General features: G+C 36.1%; 3 protein-coding genes across 4 annotated transcripts in view; 2 read left to right on the top strand and 1 right to left on the bottom strand.

Moving 5' to 3' along the window:
• Positions 1-351: 351 nt before the first annotated feature.
• pxmp4 (peroxisomal membrane protein 4) lies at positions 352-2303 on the top strand. The gene is made up of 4 exons (XM_014996313.2): positions 352-534; positions 742-804; positions 892-1090; positions 1664-2303. Exons 1-4 carry the CDS (start codon positions 422-424, stop codon positions 1928-1930), a joined length of 642 nt encoding a protein of 213 aa, XP_014851799.1. The 5' UTR covers positions 352-421; the 3' UTR covers positions 1931-2303.
• A 5576-nt stretch (positions 2304-7879) lies between these two features.
• tgm5l (transglutaminase 5, like) lies at positions 7880-12981 on the top strand. Its single transcript, XM_014996311.2, has 14 exons — positions 7880-7969; positions 8077-8259; positions 8395-8628; positions 9373-9491; positions 9659-9787; positions 10109-10286; positions 10401-10536; positions 10633-10736; positions 10844-11086; positions 11191-11253; positions 11346-11558; positions 11917-12074; positions 12182-12318; positions 12614-12981. Exons 1-14 carry the CDS (start codon positions 7963-7965, stop codon positions 12765-12767), a joined length of 2058 nt encoding a protein of 685 aa, XP_014851797.2. The 5' UTR covers positions 7880-7962; the 3' UTR covers positions 12768-12981.
• A 2046-nt stretch (positions 12982-15027) lies between these two features.
• The window catches only part of eya2 (EYA transcriptional coactivator and phosphatase 2), a 29529-nt gene continuing 23622 nt past the window's right edge, over positions 15028-20934 (bottom strand). For both annotated transcript variants that reach the window (XM_014996306.2, XM_014996310.2), the window contains exons 9-15: positions 20837-20926; positions 18975-19033; positions 18013-18173; positions 17346-17460; positions 17108-17229; positions 16394-16494; positions 15028-16087 (exon numbers count right to left, since the gene is read on the bottom strand). In XM_014996306.2, the coding sequence (XP_014851792.2) occupies positions 16007-16087; positions 16394-16494; positions 17108-17229; positions 17346-17460; positions 18013-18173; positions 18975-19033; positions 20837-20926 (729 nt within the window). In that variant the 3' untranslated portion in view covers positions 15028-16006. The remainder of the gene's footprint in view (positions 16088-16393; positions 16495-17107; positions 17230-17345; positions 17461-18012; positions 18174-18974; positions 19034-20836; positions 20927-20934) is intronic.

The following is a 20934-nucleotide window of genomic DNA, read 5'->3' as shown; positions in this document are numbered from 1 at the left end:
GAGACAAAGTAAGTGCATAAAACCTTTTATTACCTTACGAAGAATGTGGGATTTAAAAAAAATGGTGATTGGACAATATTTTTTTTCCTGGTAGTCAGGAGGATATATATATATATATATATATATATATATATATATATATATATATATATATATATATATATATATATGGGGAAACATTTCTTAATTTGAAATTGAATGTAAAATTTGCCAAGGAAATCAATTTGATTTGAGTTTATTTAAACGACAAAAAATCATCATTATTTGAGCTCATTTAAAAGATTACACAAAGTAAGTCGTTCAGAAAGGAGCGACTCAGGAACCAGTAGTTTGGGCGTGACTGGGGTCGATTTTCTGTGTGACACATGAGTCGCAACCTTTATTTGTGTCCCCTCTCCGTCTCTTGGTTCGATTGAAAGTCATGGCAGGTCCTGACCTGATAAGAACTGTCCTGTACACGATCAATAACCTTTTACAACAGGAGAAATACAAAGCCGCCTTGGCTGTTGTGAAGGGATTCAGGAACGGAGCTGTGTGAGTAAAACACAAGCAGCTGGCTAGCTTAGCCGCGCTAATTATACAGCTGCAGTATAGCTGCAGTCCTAACTTCGTTTTATCTTCGATCTATGCATCCCATATTGAGTCGAAGATAGCCATAATAAATTATGTTTGCAGTAGTAGTTACTGTCATTTTACTTCAAATCAGGTGTGTTTCAACTGAGTGAATCATGTTTGTTTTAGATATGGAGCAAAGATCAGAGCACCACATGCCCTGGTCATGACATTTCTGTTTAGAAGTGGCAGGTCAGTCGCTGATGTGAACATTTACTTCATTTACTTACAACGTTGTCTATTTTGGGTGTGAACACATTGAATTTATTCCCATTGTAGTTTAAAAGACAAGCTTCGAGCCATTTTGAAAGCCACATACACCCACTCCAGGAACCTGGCCTGCTTTGTGTTCACATACAAAGGACTGCAAGCCTTACAGCAGAAGATTCAAGGAAAGAGTCTCCAGTCCCACTCCTTCCTTGCTGCCTGTGTTGGAGGATGGCTGGTGTTTGGAGACAACAACAATATTAACAGCCAGGTAGAGTGTGGTGCTTTGTAGGGCAGGAGTGTCTGGGAGGGAAACAAACAAACAAAAAAAAAACGTTAAACACTGCTTAATAAAAGTTTCCATTGCTGCCGCTCTGTCTTCACCTGTTTGGGTCCATAAAACTTATTCAAAAATTAAAAATCTATGTAGAAATACCCAAAAAAAATTGTTGCAACTTTAGACTTATAGAGGAAAAATATATTTAACTCTTTTTATGAGGGAGAAAAAAAAATACTTATTGAGTCTTCTTATTAACAAACACAAGTCCTAAAAAATCATAGTTACTAATTCTAATGATACTTACAATACAATTTTAAGATCTGCCCATTAGTGCATCTCTGTGCATCTTGGACGTCTTGACAATCTGACTAGAATATGTACAGATTAAAAGACCTACTTCCTATGTCCTGAACCCAATGGGACACACCCCGCTCACTCATGATTGTACTGATACAGTCCAAACTTTGACTTGTTCTCTTATTCCTTTCCCCATCCTTTAAAGTTACTGATTCTGTTTCCTGGGGCCGATTGACAGTTTCTTAATTTTTTACTTTATCACCTCAGATCAACATGTACCTGCTGTCCAGAATCCTATTCGCCTTGTCTCGACTGGCTGTCGAAAAAGGATTCATCCCTGCGCCCAAACAAGACCCGTTCCCACTCTTTGCCACGCTGGTGTGGGGAATCGTGTTGTGGTTGTTTGAGTATTACCCCCACACCCTTCAACCCTCCCTTCAGTCCTCCATGAATTATCTTTATCACGACAGCAATGTGTGGCATGACATCTCAGACTTCCTTGTTTATAATAAGCCAAGGATTACTGGATCTTAGAAATGACGCTTTAAGCATTTCCCTGTACTGATTTGTTTAGTCTTTCTGTTAATGATTGTATAAATATTTTGTTAATAATCAAACTTTTTTTGTTGATTGTTGCATTTTGGACTCTCGATATGATACTGTACTATGACATTTAATGAACACTTTTTATTTTATTTTGTGATGTATGTGAAATTTGATCATGATTGCAAAGCACTACGCTCATTTACTGTATTCACACTGTTTTTGTATGATTATATTTTTGGGGAAGTTTTCTCTAAGTCCAGAATTTGTTTAATTTTTACATTTCAATAATATTAAAAAGAAATATTCATTTATGATCTTTGCTTATTTTAGGAATTTTAGGAATAAAATGTTTGATAAAAGATTTAGGAGTAAAAACCAATGTATTACACATACACAATACTCTGTAATGTTCAGTGTATTTTACTGAAATTCAACAACCTGCTTAAATGAAACTTAAATAGCCTGACTCAATCACAAATGGATGACCCCATTTATTTATGGAAAATGAACAAATGGGGTTTATTTTAAAAATCTGTGAAAAACTAAATTGATGAAAGACACAATATGTTCAATGGGATAAAACCAAAATGATGTTGTTTAAATGCCATTTTAAGGACCATAAAAACACACAAAGCATGTATTTGTGCAACACAATTTTAGCAGCTTCTGACAATTTAGGATATTTTGGTCAAATATAAATGCACCTAATTTATAACTAAAAATTTTCAAGCTATCTTCTGTTGCTTATTTCATGTCTCTAAAGTGACAACACAAAGTTTTCAATGAAACTTTTTACTTACTTACTTTACTTACTTTTTTTTTTTTTGCAAAGAAAATGTCTGTTTGGACATTCAAACTCCTATTCATATGTCAAGATGGAGGTTCTCTCCAAGTGGTGGTTTGATTTTGTATTAGTTTACTTCCTCAGGACAGTTCTGACTCAAGGAACAATTCACCATGAATGATGCCTCTTAAGAAAACCCACAGGTCCATCAGCACGCATGAAATAAAGAAGTTTTTAATCTAAGTGCCTTTAGGAAGCCTGGGACATTTTGAAGTGTTATTTTATATGAATATTGTGCATAGACCAAAAGGATATTTAAATGTCAATTTGACCACCAGAACCCACGTTTTGCATGATTCTCATGATTTTCAGACATAAACAGTCCCTCATTATGCTTAATGTTCCCAACAACAGTGAACTCCTGCAGGCAGCATTCAAAAAATGGGCGTGCATTGGAACACATGTACTGAACAGATTTCTGTGTAGTGCCTGAAGGTGCGTCACGGTTGTACAGTATTTAATGAGGAGTGAAACAAAACATCCTGTTTCAGCAAAACCTGTTCTGTATTTATCTTTTAAAAGCCTGGATAATTACTTTTGCAGCCTTGCACTAACCACTCTGTCATGTATCCAGCCTTAAAGTATCATTGCTTAAAAGAAAAGAAGTACAAATATTGTGTGTGCAAACAGTAATTATCTTCCTAAAACTTTCTTCTAATAACAACTACTTGCAGCTAAACTCAGACATAGCTAACACTTTATTGTCCCAGACTGTCATGTCTGATATTAGACATAACAAACTTGATATAACTCATTCGATTCAACTACTGTTATGGTCTGTTTAGCTGATATAATACGAAGGGGACTGGCTTGTCTCTGCTGTTAGACTACTCACTAAGTCAAAAAAGGAGTGGCTATAAAGTTCAGCTATTGCAGGTAGATTCCTTTAATTTTTTTTTTTTTTTTACTTAAACCTTAGGGCTTTAAGCTTTGACCAACTTGCCTGCTTCATATATACACTTGCTGCTATAGTCGTATGTTATTGAATCAGATCCTGTCTCACACACCCTTTACAGGACTAGAGGTGACTGATTTTTCACCCAGACTGGAGAATGTACATTCCATATTTCCCTCATAGGTTTGGGCTCAGTGGATACAATTAAAACACACCTAGAGGCATTTTTTCCAAGAAGCTGTATGTTAGACTTGGGTTTCTATGATTGGCATTCATGAATATTGTTTTTCTCGTATTGTACACTACTGTATATTTTACTTGGCTCCCCTTTGTTAAGGGATCCATGACATTCGTCTATGAAAAGGTGCCATATGATTTATTGATGAACTTTTGGAATTGATGTATTGGGTGAAAAAAGAATTCATCTCCCACTTCATCTTCCTAATGGACACCTGAAGGGTTTTAGTGAAAAATAACGAGAATGCTCATAATCTCATCGACATCATTTCCATGAAACTGCCTTACATATTTTTATTTGGCGATTCTCAGTTCTGTTTCTGTGCCTAACTTAACTTCTGAAATCATGAACAAGTACTTTCAGTTTGTTCTTTTGTCTTTAGCTAACCGCCATCAATATGTGGATGTTTGATTAAATGGGTGAATGGCTGAATGTGGTATAAAACACTCAGACTTAATAAAGTACTGTACAAATGCAGTCTGTGTAACATTTAGCATCACGTTCCCCAGCAAAGGTTTGTGAGATTTTAGCGTGACTTGGATGCTTCTTTTGGAAGAAAACGCTTGTTGCTGTGTAGGACACAACAAGTACATTCTGGAAACTGCTGCATTTCCTTGAGCGTTGTACAACCTGATCACTGATTCAAAGATCGTTTGCTGCTACATTGAAGATTGCGTCAGCAGTTAAACGTGTCTTTTCATTGAACACAGGGAACATTTCCAAGTCATCAGAGGAATTTGGAACTTCTTGTCTCAATCAAATTTGTGTCACGGGCTGTTGCGGTTTGGCTGCCAATAATAATAGCGCCACTGACATCAGCAGAGCGTCAGATTGTACCGTTCCTCGTGTTTGACACAGAACTTGTTAGATGTATCTGAAGGAAGGGACGGCATGTACAATTTTACCATTAGGATTATTCTGCTCACCTGTGTCAGTTTAGTTAGGTTGATATTTTTGACCTAGAAATGCATATATCAAATGTTAGCAGTTTTATCAGTGCTATCAGATCTATGAGGTTTTCAAATAAAAATAAAAAGGTAACACTTTATCTGAAGGGGGTTGAATAAGACTCACATGACACTTTCATAAACATGACATAACACCTGTCATGAACATGAATAAGTCTTCGTCATTCGGTAAATTATGACACTTTTAATACAAAGTTGACATTATTCAAAATGTCTTTGATATGACAACTTGACATTAACCAAGAAATCATTACTGTTTAAACTTTACCTTTAATAACATAAAGATACCTCATTTTTAAAGTGCAATCAGTAAGACTTTTATAAAAAGTTTACATCAGTAATGATTTTTTGGTTAATGTCAAGTTGTCATAACAAAGGCATTTTGAATAATGTCAACTTTGTATTAAAAGTGTTAAAATATTCATGAAGACTTATTGATGTTCATGACAGATGTTATGTCATGTTTATGACAGTGTCATGACAGTCTTATTCACCCCCCTTCAAATAAAGTGTTACCAATAAAAAATACTTGTGACATTACAATGACTTATGACATTACACTAACTCCCTGTAGCTCTTTAAAATACTGTTGTTAGTTTATGAGTCACTGAACAGCTTAGCAGCACGATACACTGAGACCACTCAGGTCTTCTGGTTCTGGTACTGGTTCTGGTTCTGGTCTGCTTTGCGTCTCCAGAACCAGAGCCAAACAAGGAGAAGCAGCATTCAGCTTCTATGCACCACAGATTTGGAACAAACTTCCAGAAAATTGTAAAATAACCAAAACACTGAGTTCCTTTAAATCTAGACTAAGCCTCCCGACCCCCTTACACTTTGCATTGTAATGTTTCAAGCGTTGATTTTTGTGTTTTTTTCTGATGTAAAGCACTTTGAACAGCTTTGTTCCTGAAATGTGCTTTGCAAATGAACTTTGATTGAAAATTTGCTTTCTGTAAAAGTTAAAATTGATCAAAATAAAAATAAAAAACACAAGTAATAAAAACAGTTTCCCTCATTTTACTCTTTAAATATATATAAAAAAGAAAACTCAATTAAGAATCAAATATAAGCATAAAATGAGATCAAAGTTTGGAAACAGTTATTAAAAAATAGTATACGTGTAGATTTCAAATTAGCCTACAAAAGTCTAGCATCTCGTCTGCAATCTAATCAGAATAAAAAATTTTCTACAATGTTATTTCATCTTTCAAATAGACATTCGTTAAGTTAAAACATCCGGGCATCTGTAGCTCCGTATTTGGAGGCAAATTCACATCCAATGTGCCCGTCAACTGTAACACCATGTTTCATGTCACAATAATGTGATATGGAGAGAATGGCACAACTTTGAGTTGACACTCACTGTTCAAAAATGCATCCCACCCCTCTCAATGTGCGTGCTTATCAATACCAACTGCATCTCACGAATTAAACTTGTAAAACCAGTTTTATTTTTTTGTGTTTTTTGTGGAAGGCAGGCCTCTGCGTCACTGAACAATTACCTATAATCAGACTCCCACGCTTGTGTTAAGCAATGTCCTTACTTGACAGTTTCCTCTTTAAGGATTGTGTTGATAAAGCCATAAGAGCTAAGAAAATACTGACTATGCATGACTGACTTTGCAATGTTTGTAATGTACATCCGGTTTGCAATGGACGTCTAAAAATAACCACTAACGTACAGTAAATGGGCTTGACGGTCATAATAACTTGCACTTTAGATTTTTAAAAATTGGAACTCAGTTTGCAGGTTTGAATACATTTAAATTGTTCTCTAATCCCCACAAGCTCAAAATTATACATGACATTGACAAAGAGCTGTGTAAAGTTTGCAGAAGGAGTCAATGTGAGACTTTAAATCCCAGGACACTAAAATGTGGAACATTTGTGCAGAACGCTGCTGTTTCACTTAGAAGAAGAAATTCAGAAAAATTCTTATTGATTGGAAGGGTCTATTGAGAGCAGTCTGTCTAAACTAATCAGCAAAAATGTGTTTTATTAATAGTATTATTAGCTAATATATTTCATTTAGGCAACATTCGTTTGCTTATAGTCGGTGTCTGCAGTGTGTCTCCCTTTTTTTCCATGTTTGGGTGGAATTCACACGCTAACAGAGTTTACCCCTCCCTTTATTCTCTACAGATAATGTTACAAATCATTGCAATACTGAATTGTTATCTTGCAGCAAATATTTAAATAAAGTTGGTAGCACTGTTGCCTTGCCGTAAAAAAGTCCTGGGTTTGAAGTCTTTCTCCTTAGACTTTGCATGTTCTTTCTGTGTGTACAGGGGTTCTCTCTGGGTACTCCCACTTCCTCTCGCAGTGTACGAACATGACTGTCAGCTTAATTGGTCTCTCTAAATTTTCAAACTAGGTAACATACAGTAGGTCTATAAACAAAAACATAATTGAAAAAAATCCTAATTTAAAATATTATGTTTATATATGTTTAATGTTTTAAGATCCAGATCAAAGCAGTTTATTGGTGCACCAAAAGTGGATTCTGTAATAAACTATAATAGAAATTATCAGTTTTAATCATTTTTTTGGAAGTATTGGTATGTTTCACAAATTGCCATCAATCCTGCAAAATTACATCCATATGTTAAATACTTCTCAAAAATAGCATACCTATGGTGTCATCAGGTATGTAAATATGCATAAGAAAACTTTACATACCTAAAAAAAAAGTCAAATAAATTAAAGGTGTTTGGTGCTCCTCAGTTAACACAAACTCCTTCACCTTAGGTCTCGGTGTACTGTAACATTCGGAAACATTTCACACGAGCCAAACTACTTACATACCTCAATGTTCTTTTGTCAGATGGGTGAGTCTGTGTATTTTGCAAAGTGAAACTGTGAAAATGGCACACAACTGCGTGAAGGGGAGTGTCATGTTGTGGCTTGTTTTTGGTACTGCATGACCTAAAAGCCTTAGCAACAATCAGGGAAAACCAGCTCCCTCTCTTAATGTATCCAATAAATTTCTGGCCAAGGGAGGAGCTAAGCTCTATATAATGGGAGGAAGCCTCTGCAGCAGCACATTGCATTGTTTCGAGACAGACAAACAGACACATGGAAGGTGAGATTCGTCTGGGAAAAAAAGCTGTCACTTTATTTCTCTTTTAATTATGTTTTCAATCTGCATTTATGGTGGTTATTAACTGACTTCTGTGGTTTTTGTTGCAGTCTTTGGCATTCAGCAGGTCAACCTGGAACTGGCTGAAAATCAGCAGCGACACAGGACGAATGGCTTCAGAAACTCTAAAGAACTGGTGGTGCGAAGAGGGGCCCCATTTAATATCAGCGTCAAGCTAAAGGGTCGACCCTTCAACCCGCAGACGGATTCTCTGAGGATTAAAGTTACACTAGGTATTACTAGACTTATATTATAGACTGTGAGTGATTGGCACAAATCTGCTTTTGCAACAAGTTGGTAAAAACATAAAAAAAAAAAAATCTTTCAGTGCTTTTATTTATTATTATTTTTTACCTTTTCTTCCTCAGGTCGTCTTTACGCAGTGATGCCAGTCACTTTCTCCGAAAAGCACCCATCCACCCGCTGGAATGCCTACATCAACCCAAGCACCCTGAACCTCCAGGAACTCTCCGTCACCGTCTCCTCTCCTGCTTCTGCCCCGGTGGGATGCTACAAATTTCAGCTGTATGTGTTCACTCAAGATGGCCAGAAGAGTTTTGTGGTGGGAGATTTCATCCTGCTCTGCAACCCTTGGTGCTCTGGTGAGTAGAGGTCAAAAGAATTGCTGTGTTCAGAGTTTATTTCGGTTTAGTCTTTTCTTTTTGTAAAAGACTAAATATTTTTCTGGTGTTGATGTTGCAGTTGGAGAAGGTCAGTCAAAACAGAACTTGCAATTTTTTTTTATAGATATGTCTTTCGGAATAAGTCTTTGAAGGTGGTTTCCAATCAGCCATTAACTTTTATTTTATTATTGAATCAGAGTTCTAATTAAAAATATATATTAGCTTTTTGAAATGAATAAAATTAGTAATTTCAAAGACAAGCACAGATCATTATGAGTCTTAAAAGCTTACTCATATTTATTCTTAATAAAAAATATGCCTTAATAAACCAAATTGACTTTTAGTCTGTCCAGATATAATGTTTATCCAATCTATTAAGTATAGAGATGTATCCTTTGTTAAACACATCGCAATCATTTAGTATTCTGACTCATTCCCCTGATAAAAATATGAATACCAATAACTTTTCAAAATGTTAATATACATAACTGCAGTTACTTGCTTGTTTTTCTAATGTTACATACAACTTATTTCCACAACACATACATTTTGGTGCAACATTTAGTTAGTATTCTGCCCAGTTACACTTTTCAAAACTTACATGTTACTTTATTATCATTTGGACAAATGCTCAGCACCAGAAGTCAGATAGGGCCAGACTTACCCTTCCAGCTGAACTATTAGATATTGCAGTGCTCTAATGAAAAGTTTTCTGTTTTTCAGAGGATGCCGTTTATATTCCATTTGAGGACCAGAGGGAGGAATATGTCCTGAGTGACTCTGGATTGCTCTTTATGGGGACCCCGAACAACCTTGTCTCAAGACCCTGGTCCTTTGATCTGGTATGAAAGCTATTTCCACCTAACAGAACATATTTATAACAGATTTTGGGCTAACTCAGAACTGGAATGCCTTTCACTAGAGCTTGTGTTAACAAGCTGCAACATTCAGGAGCCTAAAAAGTATAATTTTTTAATGCTTTCCCCCTCCCCACCACTTCTCTGCACAGTATGAGCCTGGGGTTTTGGAAGCTTGTCTGGATCTGCTCAAAGTCAGCCCCCAGCATCAACAAAACAGAAAGAAGGACAACATGAACAGATCCAACCCTGTCTACATCAGCCGCGTTGTTTCTGCCATGGTGAGTGTAAACAGACCTCACCATGCCAAAAAGTATAAAACAGGAACAAATCCCATCCAAACAGTGTTCCTTCCCACACCTCTGAGGGCATAATTTGCATAATAAAATCAGGTGTGTGCAGAACTGAGACATTGTGCTTCTTGTAAAGAGTCACATGTCTTGGCAAGATCTCAGCTCAAAAGCGTCATAAGACACAGCACACTGTAATTATGGCTTTCTCTCAGGGTAGTCATTAACTTAGAACATTCTGCATGTCGTTTCCACATTTTCTCATCACTTTCAGGGGCTGGCAATAAAAATTGTCTTGTGTTTTGACTTTAGATTAACTCTGAGGATGATCGCGGTGTGCTTAAAGGGAATTGGACTGACGACTTCAAACAGGGTGTCAGTCCCTCAAAGTGGACAGGAAGTGGGGACATCTTGAGACTGTGGGTCAAGTCTGGTTACAGCCCAGTCAAGTATGGACAGTGCTGGGTGTTTGCAGCAGTCATGTGCACAGGTAATTATACCCAGTTGATTAAAAAAAAGGACCTTCACATATGCTGTCTTTGGACAAGAATGTTAAATATTTTTGCCTGTCTGTAAACGTTTATGTTTTTATTACATCTTTCAGTCATGAGAGTTCTCGGCATTCCTTCCCGTGTCGTCACAAACTACAACTCCGCTCACGACACCAACGCCAACCTGGTGATTGAAGAGTACTACAGCGAAACAGGACAGAAGCTGAACCGCAGCAATGACAGCATATGGTCAGTTGTGATCAACATCTGGATATGAGTAGGAATCCTTGCTTATCATTCTAGATTTTTTTAATTAACCACCATATTGTTGGACTTTTTGAATAGGAACTTTCATGTGTGGGTGGAGTGCTGGATGAGGCGCAGTGATCTTGGGCCAGAGATGGATGGCTGGCAGGTTCTTGATCCAACCCCACAGGAGAGGAGTGGAGGTGTGTGAGAAGTTTTGCTTTGTATTTATTTTATTTTTTTATTTTTTTCTGTGTTAAGGCTTTTTGAACTTTTACTTGAACTTTTCTTATTTATCTTCCCTGTGTAGGAGTGTTTTGCTGTGGACCAGCTCCAGTCAAAGGGATCAGGAATCAGCGTACAGACCTGATTTATGACATCCCATTTGTCTATGCTGCAGTGAACGCTGATGTGCATACAATCATCTTGTCAAGTCATGACCAGGTGGTCGGCTTCAGCAAAGACACAGAGAGAATCGGATCCCTAATCTGCACTAAAGCCATCGGTTATCCTAGAGTGCAGAACATCACAGGAGACTACAAATGGATAAAAAGTAGGAATCCCAAACAAAACATACAAGTGCATTTCCACCAAAGCTAATCTTGTGAAACAGAATGATTCTAATCTACCTCTTTATTGCACTCTTTTACAAAACAGGTCCTACGTCAACACTTTCGTCACAAAGCTCCACAATATCAAATGACTCAACACTGCGCAGAGGTACATTGTAATTCTAGAGATTTCATTAGAGCTTAAAGTTAATTCTGTGAGGACAACATCTCAATTCACACTGGTTTTCTTCATTTTTTTAGCTACTGCATCCAAGGGAGTGATTGTCTTCTTGACACTGGCTAAACATCCTGTTGCTGGGGAACCAATCGTCTGCCTGGTGAAAATTATGAACAAGCAGAAAATACCAAAGATGATGAAAGTGCATTTGAATGCTCAGGCAAAAGAGTACAACCACAGCCCCTCCGAAACCTTCTGGGAAAAACACGGTGTCATACAGCTGGCACCAATGGAAGGTAAATAGTCTGCTGGTCCCATCTACACATTTTGTTGTCACAAAAAGAAAAATGTGTCTATTGGCCCCTAAAATTGTACATTCTATTAATATTTAAGTTTCATAGTCAAAGTTGTAAAAATAAAATTAAAGGAAAAAAAAAAGATTAAAGTAGTTTTTTACTGAAGAAAAGCTCCACTTCACAGCTCATCGTAAAGCTCTAAATTTGCTTCATATTTCCCTTGTGAACAGTATCAAAATCTGATTATCGCTGCATGTTGTTCCACATAATGCAAACCACATTTCTAATCTATCGTGGATACATTTGCTGGTTATTTTTGCTCTCCCTCATAATTTCTTTGGCTTCTCCCTGTTTCCAGTTAAAGTCATCGAGGAGCATATCCTTCCAACGCAGTATGAACACGTTGTGGGAGATGACCTCATCAACCTGGCAGTTGTCCTGGAGGACATGGCCACCAGTGAACGGGTGCTTGCCTCCGAGGAGTTCAACATCGCCACCTCAGGCCTCACTATCCAGGTACTTATAATGTTCCCATCAAACACTTTGGCTTTTCAAAACCCTGAAGTTGCAGGGTACATTTTTGGTGAATTTTCTGGGTTTACCTACGGTTTATTTTCATGCAGGTCACAGAGGAAAATTCCATTGTGTCAAACAAAGAGCTCACTGCCTCCGTGACTTTCACCAACCCGTTTTCTCACCCAGTCAGTGGATTATTGACTGTGGCTGGGGCCGGGCTAATTGGTGGCAAAGAGCAATTCAGGTAGGATTCTGGTTTTGTTATTGTAATGACTTGGTCATATGGTGAATGCTTAACCTCACATGCTTGGCAGTACATTATAATTTTAACAAAAGAGAGAATGTCGCACAAAGGAGTGTCACTGATAACTACATTACAGAATTGTGTGTCAATTCTGAAGGAATGTGGGTGTGACTAATGTCTGAAAGAAGTCATAGAGAACAATATGCCAAAAATAAAACATCCAAGCATTATAATCTTCTGGTTTTAAACTTTTGCAAGCCATGTATTTAATACAGTGTTTCTTGTATTTTTGCAGGATGCCCTCACTTCGTCCAGGAGGAAAAGCAACCCAGTCCATAACCTTAAACCCGAGCATGGCAGGTGTAAAGATGCTGCAAGCCAGTCTGTCGCTTTCAGACACAAACATCACAATCAGAAGCTTCAAGATGATCTCTGTAAACAGTATTTAACTTGTGCAAAACTTCCCTCTTGTTTGTGTATTATAGGGAATGAATATGATGTAAATATTATTTATTTGACTATTTATTTTATTTTATTTTTTGCTATTTATATATTTGTGGAATGTTAATAATGATGTGTGAAAAATTATTTTAGACTTACAACTTTGAAGTGAGATTTTTGTAACATTTGATGCATTTGAATAAAGAAATTTTATGAAATATATGGGACATGTATTGTATTTATTCTGAAAACCATACACTAAAACAGTACTGGTAGTTATCCTGTTGTAACTCATTTTTTGCCCTAAAGAGGGAGACATTTCCTAAATGACTAAACTGGTCATAAGGTACAAGGTCAGTAATGCTTGTAATCTGCATTGCAACAATAAACATTTGCTGTTGTGACCTTTACCATCTTGATACCGATTGCTAACCTTTCTAGAACATTGTCATAAAAGTTTTTTCTTGTTATAAAAAAGAATAATGCTGACATTTAAAATGCAGAATGTTAAAATGTTTCCAGTCTGCTAGAAAACTTTAAACCAAAGCAGGATATCATACAAATCTATAAAATCCTGAATGTTATTTAGTAATACTTTTTATGCAACCCATCTGGTAATGAAACACGTTATAGTTAAAAATCTGAATTTCATAATTATTATTTTGAAAAAAACAGTCACATCCTCGTCACAGCAATTCCCATCAGTCACACGCAGGGCGGCATTTACAATGACTATTTATAGGAGAAAGGAGTGTTAAATAACATGGCTCAGTTACAAAAATGATAAATGATTGATTTATCAATGTATTACACCAAATCAGAGTTTCTGTACAACTCCTGCTGAGAGGACTTCTGTAATCGTTTATATTTGTGATTTAATAAAAAAACATTTTTATTTGCTACATGTTAGCATTTTGATTGCGGAGGAAAGGACTGTTAAACTATTTGGGAACTATCCATCAAGTAAGAGATACAATTATCCTCTATTCAATTGGGCTTTATTTGAACACAGTGGCATAGAGGAAATTACTTTTGCAGATTTAATAGAGAGAAAGAAAAATCTCAGGAGCCATTTTGTGTTGTGTAGGAACATTTAAATATGAACATGTTTAATTGTATTAGAAATTAAACGCTGAAACCACACATTTACATGTATTACAGAAAATATGTAACTTTTTCATCACCATTTCTGGTTTTTCTCAGAATTACTGTAAAATAACAAAATGCCAGATTCATGAGTGATATTTATTTATTTATTTTGCTAAGTTTGTTTCCATGTTTTTGCACCATGTTCATCTCTCAAACACATTAATTTTATTTTGGATTTTGAAATAACTTTAATTTTAATTTTGAATAACTTTGATAAATATTTTTTCATTTGAAAAATACTCGATTTTACACAGAGCATGCAAATATCTTATTTTAACTGTATATACAAATACATCTAGTAAAAGTGGAATTTTTCATGCCAGTCATCTCAGAACATGAAACAGCCATTTTACAAATAGAATAAAATATCTCAAGCTTCAATTATTTTTTGTACTATTTTAGTGATTACAAGTACAGAAGACCCAAAATGCTGCATCTTAGAATATTAGAATATTGCATCAGACAAATTAAAACCGGATGTTTAAATATGAATGCTAAAATGCATAGATACAGAACACTGTGAGCAATCAGTGTCTTCAGAAATTACCTTTGGTGGTTTACCGTCCTTTTGAAGGTTGCCAATGACCGTCTGTCTTCTGGACATCCATCTGGTCAGCAGTCCTCCCCATGATGGTGTATTTGCCCAAAGTTAGACTTTAAGGGACTTTAATTAGTTGATTAGGGTGTGATGCCACACTTTTCCAATAATGTCCGTTTTCACAGTATTCTAATTTTCTGAGACAGTGAAATTTGATCAGGAAGTCATAATCATCAAAAGTACAAGATGATTCTATGTAATATGAACTTCACTTTCTGAGATGACTGGCATGAGATATTGCACTTTTATTCAATATTGTATTTTTCTCAGATGTACTTGTATTTTGAATGGCGTTAAACATATTGTGCTTTGAACGTAATTGGAATAGACTGAGTTGTTCAGTTGTCAGTCAGAACTATGAAAACTAGAACAAAGCTGTGATTAATGCATCTCTACTTTGCATAAATTTAATAAAAAATGTAATTTACACCATCATCGATTATTTTTCTATACCCTTATTGTTTTGTTTATCCCTTTATAGAGCAGTTTTGTGAAAAAAAGATGAAATTCCAACTCTATGATCCCCCAAAATGCAATTAATTTATTTTTTTTAATCATTTCTACTTAAACTGTCAGAAGAAATGGACAATAAGGCATTATATACAAACCATGACTAAGCTCGCAGGCTTTGTAATCAGCACATGCACAACCATAGCCATAACAGTTTATCTACAGGTTAATGGGAAATTAAAGCAGAAAGGAAATCAATTTACAACCCAAAATCAAATGTAAGTTTTCAAGCACCAGTCTAAAACACAGCATCTGCATGGCAACATCTTACAAGACGTTTTTACAAGAACATAGCTGTAGCCTTAATAAATGATTTTGTTTACACACACGCACAAACTGTCATACTAACTTACTGTGTTGTAAATTTAAACCCATAATAAATAACCATCATTCTGGTGACAAATCACAGACCATGTCTAAATATAAGAAAAACTATGATTTAACATGACATGACATGAATTAACATCAATTTTAGTGGAAGTAAGCAGTTGTGTATTGCATAAAGTTTTCTTGGTCTAAAAATAGTATTGTCCAGAGGAATGATTTCTCCACATAGCAGTAAAAGCTTGAAGAATCTAAACATTTCATCTGTGTTGATTCTAACATTGAGTTCATGAAACAGAAAGTCAGAATTTGCATTCAGTGCAACAATTGGGACACAAATCCAAGAACTTGAGATGAAGTCAAAAAAAAGAACAAAAAAAGTTGCTTTTCATATTTTGTTTAATACTTGCAGTACTAACCATGGTTCCCTGGGATTAGTTAAGCTTTGGTCCCTTTTTTTCTTCCACACAGTTTGATTGAAGCCCTTTTGACTTCATGTCTGCGTCCTTTTATGCACTATGCTTCAAACTCTTTACTCTTCCACACGCCTGATGTTAATGTCTCTGCTGCGGTGCTCAGCAATATTGACTCCACATTAGTCCCAACAGGCTGGTTCACAAATGCACTCAGAAATTAAAGAGCACAGAGGTTGGTAGCTGCTGCCCTCTAGAGGTAGTCCATCTCCAGTGCATGGCTCAAAGCCTCCAGATCTGCCCGACAAGACACCCTCCAGAACGGCATGTTCTTCTATTTACACAAACAAAACAGATTATTAGTATGTAAAAATATAGCAGATGTCTCTTAGTAGTAAGTGATACTTCTGCAAATGCAGAGTAGTTGTTAAATATATAATATAGGTAGGGTAGGCCTTTGGACCAGTTGGAAACATGCTGTCTGTCTGATATCAATTCCTTATAACATTCTGACATCTTAGTGTTAATATAAGAATCAGTCACAACAGCTTTTCAAATAGAGATTCTCATAGTGTACCAGATTTTATGAGGACCATTTTTCAGCAGTCAGCCATAAAACAACAGACTGGATTATATATACCTTTTTGGCTACGGTCTCCTCTTCGGCTCCATCTCCTATTACCACGTAGACCGCTCTGCGACCAAACCTCTGAGATACACGCTCAAAGCAGCTCTCCTTTCCTTTAAAGAGGGAACATACATATATGTATCAAATAACAAAACTGAATCTTTGGATAAACCAAAACAAAAAAGAAACAAATTTAGACTTAAAATATAGACGGTGTTACATCAACACATCTGTCTTGTCTTAGGGCAGTGGTTCCCAGTCTCTTTTCCTGAGGGTGCTGGGGGATGGAGTGGGGCTCTTAGGAGAAATATGCTTCAGGATAATTTTTTATGTCTTCAGAACTACGCTTCCTTTGAGAAGCAGGTTCTGTGTAAACGCAATAAAACAAGGCCTAATTTCCTCCCAGATCATGTTACAAATTAATGCAAAAAGTTGCTTACGTGACATAATTTTATAACTTTTAACTTTCCTTTCTGCAGTGTTTGACTCAGGATGCACTATCTGTCATTCACTATGATTCACTATTTGCTCTGTGCTCTCAACCATTATAACCAGATATCTATGTCATCTCAGTGTGCTGCAAATTTTAATATGCTAACAGTCTTTTTGGCATCGAAGCGCAGGCACTCCCAGAGCTTTCCAGGACCCCACTTAGGGATGCTGCCTCCCCCCATGTTGGGAATCACTGCCTTAGGACATTGTTCTGCCCCCAAAGGTTTTCCTCACCTGTCTTTGTTGCACTGTAAATGTTCTCTATTGGGAAGGCTGAGCCAAGACCGTAGAGTAACACCTTGGAGAGAGCAGGGATAAGCTGGGTGGTGGTCACCAACACATTCACACAGTTAGGTCTGGGGAAAGAATGGTGGCAATATTATAAAATGTCACATTTAGCAGTGATTCCTTTCATATTGTAAGATTTATAAAATCAAAAACATCCTCCATTGGTGGAGCAGGAAAGGCTAACCTGGAGTTGATTAGAGCCAGGGCTTTTAGTGCTTGAGTCAGCCACAGGTCGGTGAGGACTTCCATCTCTCTCCTCAGCTGTAACCATTCCTCTCGCTTGGGACTGCCCAGCAGACCTGAAAAACACGTCCAGTACAGCTTGAAACACATCTCCACATATATATAGATATATATATATATATCTATATATATCTATATCTATATATATAGATATCTATATATATAGATATCTATATATATATATAGATATATATATATGTAATTTTCCTTCTAGGCACTTAAAATTGAATTGTCAATGTAAAATGTTAGAAAAAGACTCAAGCAACAAATGTTTTTGATAAAAAGGTACATTGCTAAGCCTTCTGAAAAAATTTAAATCACGTCAAGTATTTTTCTGCTCTGCATTGTTTCCAGAAATATCCAAGGGTTACTTTTAAGCTCTACTATAATGACCACAGTGAATCTAATTACACAGTTCATGTTATTAGTAATCTTCTTTTCATAGTGGGTCTGCAAATCTTACTTAATATATTAAATTGTGTTGATCTTTCCTTTTTTAGCATGTTGGAAAATCAAACACCAGGTATTTTTGAAGGTAATTTAAATAACTACAACAGGTGCAAATACATGCTCACAAAGGTATCAAACAAAATGAGAGCATGACGGACCTCCAACATTATTTTTGTAAGTGTTGTAGATCTCCTTGACTCTGCGGTATCGGAAGGCCAGTTTCCTCATCCAGTCCACCCCTCCGTGGACTCCTGACCCCAGGCACAAAGATCCTGCTCCTGCCGGGCTCTGGAAGCCATCTGACCCAAAGTTGTAAGTGCTGCAGATTTTCAATAAAGGAAACCATCAGATCATCAAAAAAACAAACAAACAAACAAAAAAAAATACATATATATATATATATATATATATTTTTTTTAGTTCACACAATTCCACTTGTTTCACTTTTATCAGTTTGTTAAGGTGAGTCCCTTTGTCATTCATCAATTTTAAGGAAGTATACTTTATAAAGTAACCGAACATCTGTCAGGGTCAAGAGGTTACCTTTAAAACTGAAACGAGACCATCAATGAAAGTTTGTCAGAAAAAAATATTATATGCACTAAGTATTAAAATCATGAAATAAAAAAATGGCCTTATTTAATCAATAAAAAAAAAATCTCATTGTTTTTGTATGTGTGATTAAACTGAAATAACTTTTTATGTACAGCACCTCAAGTCGACATTTGTTGTGAATTGGCGCCATATAAATAAATTGAATTATTTTGCTTAGTCTTTTTTTTCAAATTATTCACAAAAGTGCCCTGAAGTATTTACACATGTTTACGTTGTTTAAAGTAAGAGATATTTTGATGAGATTTTAAAGCGTTGGATAATCATGTGACATACTTTACTGCTAAGGAAGTACAACAAAAAAGTCACGGACAAGCTTGCAAATTTGAATAAACATATTTCTTATCTCATATTTCATATCTCTTACACACCTATTCCTCGCTTCATCTCCTTTGTTGTTTTTTCACCTGGTGTATTAAAATTTAGAGGGGAAATCTGGTTCACATGCCACAAAGAAACTGGCTGTGTCCCACATCGAATCTCTTCAGGAACACAAAAGAAATTTTACCTCAGGTCCTGTCCATTGTCATCTGATGCCACATCATCAATATGAACCTGGTCACATTCCTGGGAAATAACAACGAGAGCAGACATGTCAGGAGATCCATTTCACAGTGTGACACGTCAAAGTTAAACAAACGTTATCGTGGCAAAATGATGGTATATCTTTGTAGTAATCTGAAGGAAACTAAGCACAACCATTTAAACAGACATTAAAATCCATAGTACAACCAATCAGTGTCTGTGTTAAAACCAGTCCATTACTTTCCATTTTTAGCAAAACTGCCTTCATCACTATGAGAAAAAAAAACAAAACAAGCACTGCACAACGAATATCATATAACAAAGGCAAATGAGAGCAAACGTCTGCAAAAAAAGAATGTTTATGATTCTGTCCAGAGTCCAACTTAAAAGATCACAAAACCATCTATCTTTCACTTTGTGAAACTCTGCATACCTTGATTTTTCTGAAAGCTACACAATATACAGAATCCATGAATAGGTTGTAATTGTTATGAAGTGACCCAGGACAGAAAGGCTCTCCTATCACATTTCAGTCACCCAGACAGAGACACTACCTCATCCTCCTTACATTATTGCAGGTCTTGGTTCTCACTGGCTAGTCGCCATATCTCACTCAGGTGGCTTTATCAGAAAAGTGACTGGTGACCATTAAACGTAAATGAGCACTTCAGTTCTGAATATGAACTAAGACTTAGAGAAAAAAAAAAAAATCTTAGTTCTTGATTAAAAGGACAATAGTAGCTGTAGCTACTATTGTAAAACAAACAAAAGAAAAGTTTTATTGTTTTGGGCTTAAGACTTGTCTTTGTTTTTCAGGATTACTATAATCATTATAGTTAGTTTTTTTTTTTTTTGTTTGTCTTCTATAATTTCTAGTCACAAATAAATACACACCTTTTTAGTAGACGTTGATGTAGCCTGAATAATGTTGCACTTTTCAAAATTGTATTTGTGAAAAACTATGAGCTACTCTGATCTAGTCTATTAAATCAAATTTTAAATAGAATACAATAAAGTACATGAGATGTCAAAATTATACAATATTTAAAGTTTCTGAATACTTTGGGGAAGATATTTTACCAATTTCTAATTCATAACAGAAATTCAGATTTTTATTGTCATTCTTTATCAAACAGTGAACTATACACATGTGACACCTGCGGCACTGTTGACACAAGTAAGTATATAATTGGATAATTGCCTCACTTGACAGCAGGAGCTGCTAGCCAGCTCCAAAGTACTGCTCAGGAGATTTACTCAGCTCCAACTACAAAAGAAGGAATGAAAACTGGGTTTGGAAATGGCTTTGTTGGCTCCTTTCACTCCTCCACATTGCTTCTCCTCGTTTGACTAATTTTCCTCCTTGGATGCCCAGACACACACCTGTAATTATGACGCAAAGTGTTCTTGTTCCCTTTGTCTGAGTCCCTCTTTAATCTTTTCCCTTTTGTCAGAACAAGGAAGAGGAATGTGATGAAAAAAACATGTAGTGTTGAGTCTTTAGCATGTCCTAAAACACAGTTTTTTATTTCGCTTGAGTCATTGCTTTTAGAAGCTGTGTTAATGCCTAGTTGCCTATATTAAATTAGTTGAACTTTAAGTAGATTTATTAGGTGTATTTGTGGCTTTTTTCTAGCGCACTGGAAGATTTTTGACAGTTAAAAAACTGTGAGATCTACAGTACACTGAACCTAATTTGAGGGTGGATCAGAAAGATTTTTGACTCAAGAAGGCCGGGCGATTGCTGCTTAGTTGACTTTGGATGAGAAAAAAAAAAATCTGCAACTTTCTCAGTTTAGGCTTGTTCTTCATCTGTTTCTGATTTGCTTAAATTTTAGAACTCACCTCCAGGTCATTGAAAAAGAGTCTTGAGTCAGCTAGATTGAAGATCATTTCTTCCATCCACAAACCCAGAGACACTGCCTTTGATGAGTCCTGTTCAA

The sequence above is a fragment of the Poecilia mexicana genome, unplaced genomic scaffold (assembly GCF_051168715.1).
Source record: "Poecilia mexicana isolate PSO_F unplaced genomic scaffold, ASM5116871v1 scaffold_5, whole genome shotgun sequence".
Taxonomy (NCBI): domain Eukaryota; kingdom Metazoa; phylum Chordata; class Actinopteri; order Cyprinodontiformes; family Poeciliidae; genus Poecilia; species Poecilia mexicana.
Note: the sequence above shows the minus strand (reverse complement) of the source record. Positions and strands in the feature narration are given on the sequence as shown.